This window comes from Protomyctophum bolini (genome assembly GCF_963924005.1).
Source record: "Protomyctophum bolini genome assembly, chromosome: 20".
NCBI lineage: Eukaryota > Metazoa > Chordata > Actinopteri > Myctophiformes > Myctophidae > Protomyctophum > Protomyctophum bolini.
This window is the reverse complement of record NC_137881.1, coordinates 24,783,431-24,787,320: the sequence shown is the minus strand read 5'-3', so window position 1 is coordinate 24,787,320 and position 3,890 is coordinate 24,783,431. Positions and strand designations below refer to the sequence as shown.

General features: G+C 39.0%; 1 protein-coding gene across 1 annotated transcript in view; it reads left to right on the top strand.

The window, feature by feature from the left end:
* The first annotated feature begins 1,464 nt into the window (after positions 1–1,464).
* The window catches only part of fgb (fibrinogen beta chain), a 7,393-nt gene continuing 4,967 nt past the window's right edge, over positions 1,465–3,890 (top strand). The window contains exons 1-4 of the mRNA XM_080793020.1: positions 1,465–1,592; positions 2,417–2,440; positions 2,561–2,664; positions 3,097–3,199. Of these exons, the coding sequence (XP_080649146.1) occupies positions 1,506–1,592; positions 2,417–2,440; positions 2,561–2,664; positions 3,097–3,199 (318 nt within the window). The 5' untranslated portion in view covers positions 1,465–1,505. The remainder of the gene's footprint in view (positions 1,593–2,416; positions 2,441–2,560; positions 2,665–3,096; positions 3,200–3,890) is intronic.

Here is a 3,890-nt window from a genome sequence, read left to right as displayed (position 1 = left end):
GAAAAATATTGTGGAAAATAGCCGACCTACAGAACTACAAGCTTCTCGCTGCGAGGCGCTGTGAGCGCTTTCTTATATTTGCCAATGTTTGACCAGTTTTTATAGTATAGTTTGTTGTTTACTTTTGATGCAGTAGCATATCTCTGACAGGAAGAAACCACCTAACTCTAAAATGTTCATTTTTTCTCAGGAAAAGAAAACCGTATATATTTTTAAAGCAAAGCAATACACTGCCTCATCAAAGTTTGTATTGTGACTTTATATATTGTCAATTACTTGCATGAGAGGGGGAGATGTGGTGGAGTTAGCTGCTTTAGTGGTCCAATGGAGTTAAGAGGTTTTTTCTGCGCTTTTTACTACTTTTCATTAGTTCAATATTCTTTTAATTTAACCAACACACAGACATAAAGGGTATTCAATAGCAGTGATTTAAGGAAAACTCAAAAATGGAGTTAAGTGGATTCCAGCAACGATATAATGGACTCACTTTTTTATTTTTATATTTAGTAGGCCCTCACTTCACTAACACTGCTCCATGCTGGCTTGTGGTGGAACTTTTTGTCAAATTTGCATTTCTCCTCGGACATACAAAATGAGAGACAATAATATTACCAGAAACACTAAGACAAATGTTGTTCAAATGGAACCAAATGGACCTATAAGGGGCCATGGACCATTTGAGAACCACTACTAGTACTAGTGGACTCCTAATAATCTGTCATAGTAAATAAGTGTTATATTCTGAAGAAAACCTGGAGACTTGACATTCATTAAGTGGGTATTATGATCAAAACTAGAAAAAGTGCCCCTCGGGGCACAGGTCTCCCCCAGGGCAGGTCAGGTTGTGGCCTCCTGGTGGCGCTATAATAGGCCAATGTGAAATGGGTGCCATTTGTTCTGCACCATTGATGGCAATTGGATGTTTTGAGGCACTTTGTTCCAAAAATGTGTTTTGCACAAATCCACCTGTTGGTGGCGCTATAACAGGCCAATGTTCCACACTGCGTTCATGATTTTAGGCTTTTTGTTTCAAAAGGGCCAATCCTGCAAACTTTGAAAGCCAAAGTGAGCCAATTAGGATGGAATATGAAATATCAGACAGATCCATCTTGAACAAATGACTATAGAGATAGTGTGTAGAGATTTGCAGAATCTGGAGGAGTAATATAAAATAATTTGTTTTTTAAAAGTCAACCTCTCCCCATGCCTTCGGTGTGTAAATGAAAACAGAACATTTGCCACAGACCAGGCCAACCAAGTCTTTGTCCCGGACACATGTGTCTGTGTCTGGAACATATTGATGAACCCTGCACTGCTCAATACACTGTGACTCAGGACTGCAAACTATCCCCGAAAAACATGATGAATCACCACCTCATGGGATGGGATCAATGGCAGAGGGAGGAGCTTATAGATCATAAATAGGGTCTCCTCTGCTCTGTGGTCAGAGAGCGAGGAACGGTTTGACAATAAAGAACAAATAATCGTCCGACAAAGTGACAAAGATGAGGACGCTGTTACTGCTGTGTTTGTGTGTGTGTGCGTGCACGGTCTGGGCCTCGGACTCGGATTATGACGACTACGACAGCACAGTGAGTGTGTGTGTGTGTGTGTGTGTATGCACTATAAGAGGGCCAAATGTCCCCATATATAGACGAATCAGAGAAATAGACATTGTGAGGCCAATTTGCCTAAATACTGTACATTTACTTAGGTACTGTACAATTTAATTATTTTTTACTTTGCTTGATTATTTTCAATTTCCAGTACTTTTACTTCTACTCCACTACATCTCAGAGGCAAATGTTGTACACTTATTTTAAAACTTTACTCAGTAACTCAGTTACTGGTTATTTTGTAGATTTTGATTATTATTACAAAACACACTAATCGTTTAAGCCCTATAAATACTTCTGACATTTGTAAATAGCTGAACCCATAATATATCGAGATGTAACGAATTGTGAGCTTGTAGATTGACTATTTTCAAAAGATTTGTATACTTTTTTAAACTTTAAATGGGACATTCTGCACGATGAATACTTTGGGTACTTTAAGTACATTTTACTTTTATTCTTTTACTCAATTAAATGTAGAATTCTGGACTTGTTACATAGTATATTGTCTATATTGCAGTATTGAGTACTTTTCCACCACTGGTTATGAGTTATACGTCAATAGTTGTTGAACTAACTACGTCTAACTACGGTGATAGGATTAGGGTAAAGAAAAGTAAAAAATAAATTGCAGGTGAAATGATGATGTCCGACGTGCAAATATACGAATATCATTGTGTGTGTCTTTTTCTAAAATATATTAGCGCATATAGTGCATTTACAAGCTTATATCGACAGAAGTGAGATTGTACATCTGCAATCATTGTGCAGCAAAGTATTCATTGTCTTTCTCTCCACAGCCAACTGCGGTGAAGCCATCAACGGTACATTTTACATTTTTCAACATTCTTACTTACATGCTGTTTATTTTAGATTCTTCTTCATTTTGTTTCTATTTCATTCTTTATTTTAGTTGATGTTATTGTTTGTCTCTTCTCTGTCAGGACGTACCAGGTGTAGGCGCCAGGGGCCACCGTCCCACGTCCAGGGGCCGGGAGACATACACCCCCAACCGATATGTCCCACCACCCATCAGTGGAGGCGGCAGGTAGAGAGAGAGAGAGAGATGTTTGTCATTATAGGACTGAGCAACATAGACAACATCTTATATCACAATATGGATATCGTTAATGTTGGGGACGGAAACCTCTTATTTCCATGTTCTAACTTTGTTTTACTTACTTGATCATACTAGGCCTACGTTGGCACACGAAAGCATCAAAAGTAGCAAATGCACAAGATTGAAGCGCGGTGCGACGCAATGTGTTTTGAGCATGTAGATCTGCTACTTTTGCTACTTTTGAATTCGAAAAGACATCAATAAAAACTAAATCAATAACTCGTAAACCACATACCGGTAAGCCCTGTTTTATACTTTATCGTGTGACGATGTCATGTGAAAATAAAGTAGCAAAATGTATAGATCAGATTTGTTTGTCTCCTATAATTACACATGTGTGTGTGTGCGTGTGTCCTACAGGTACAGAGGCCGTCCCACCCCTGCTCCCGTTGGGGGACGCCAGGAGCCAGAGAAAGAGATTCAGCCAGATGCCGGAGGATGTACGCACGCCTCTGAACAAATGGTAACGAATCACAATAATGAAAATAGTGTTGATAGTGATAACAATCATGACAATGTAATATGGAATTTAAAGGTTGGTTAGTTGGTCTGGTTTTGGTGAATAATGAAGTAGTTCCAGTCATTTGGTGGGGGTCTGGGGGCCATGCATTAAAAATAAACAATTTCACATAGAGAAACTTTCGTTCAACTTTGACCCCTCTGTCACGTGGAACAATTTTTTGTGTCCAGTATTACTACGCCAGCAGCAGCAGCACATAGCCATAGTTCAAGTGACAGAGGGGTCAAAGTTGAACGGAAGTTGTACTGACTATATGATAAAAATAGGACAATACAAATTATGCTAGTTTTGTGGATTCATCTATTTTTAATGCGTGGCCCCCAGTGCCCTCCACCAAATGACCGGAACTACTTAATATTCACCAAAACCAGACCAGATCTCCCACTGCATGCATATGGACATTTGATTTGATGATGCTATACACCAAGACTATACAGTATGTATAGTATTTTTGCACTCTTCCTTTCTTTAATACTGTACATATTTAATATTTATCACTATATTCTACTGTTGTTATTATTATCTGCTGCTGCATTGTCTGAAGGAAGCCAAACCTTATGTATCTGTACACAAGATGTAACAATACCAGCTCAGTGGCCTTGTGGTTAGAGTGTCCGCCCTGAAACTGGGAGGT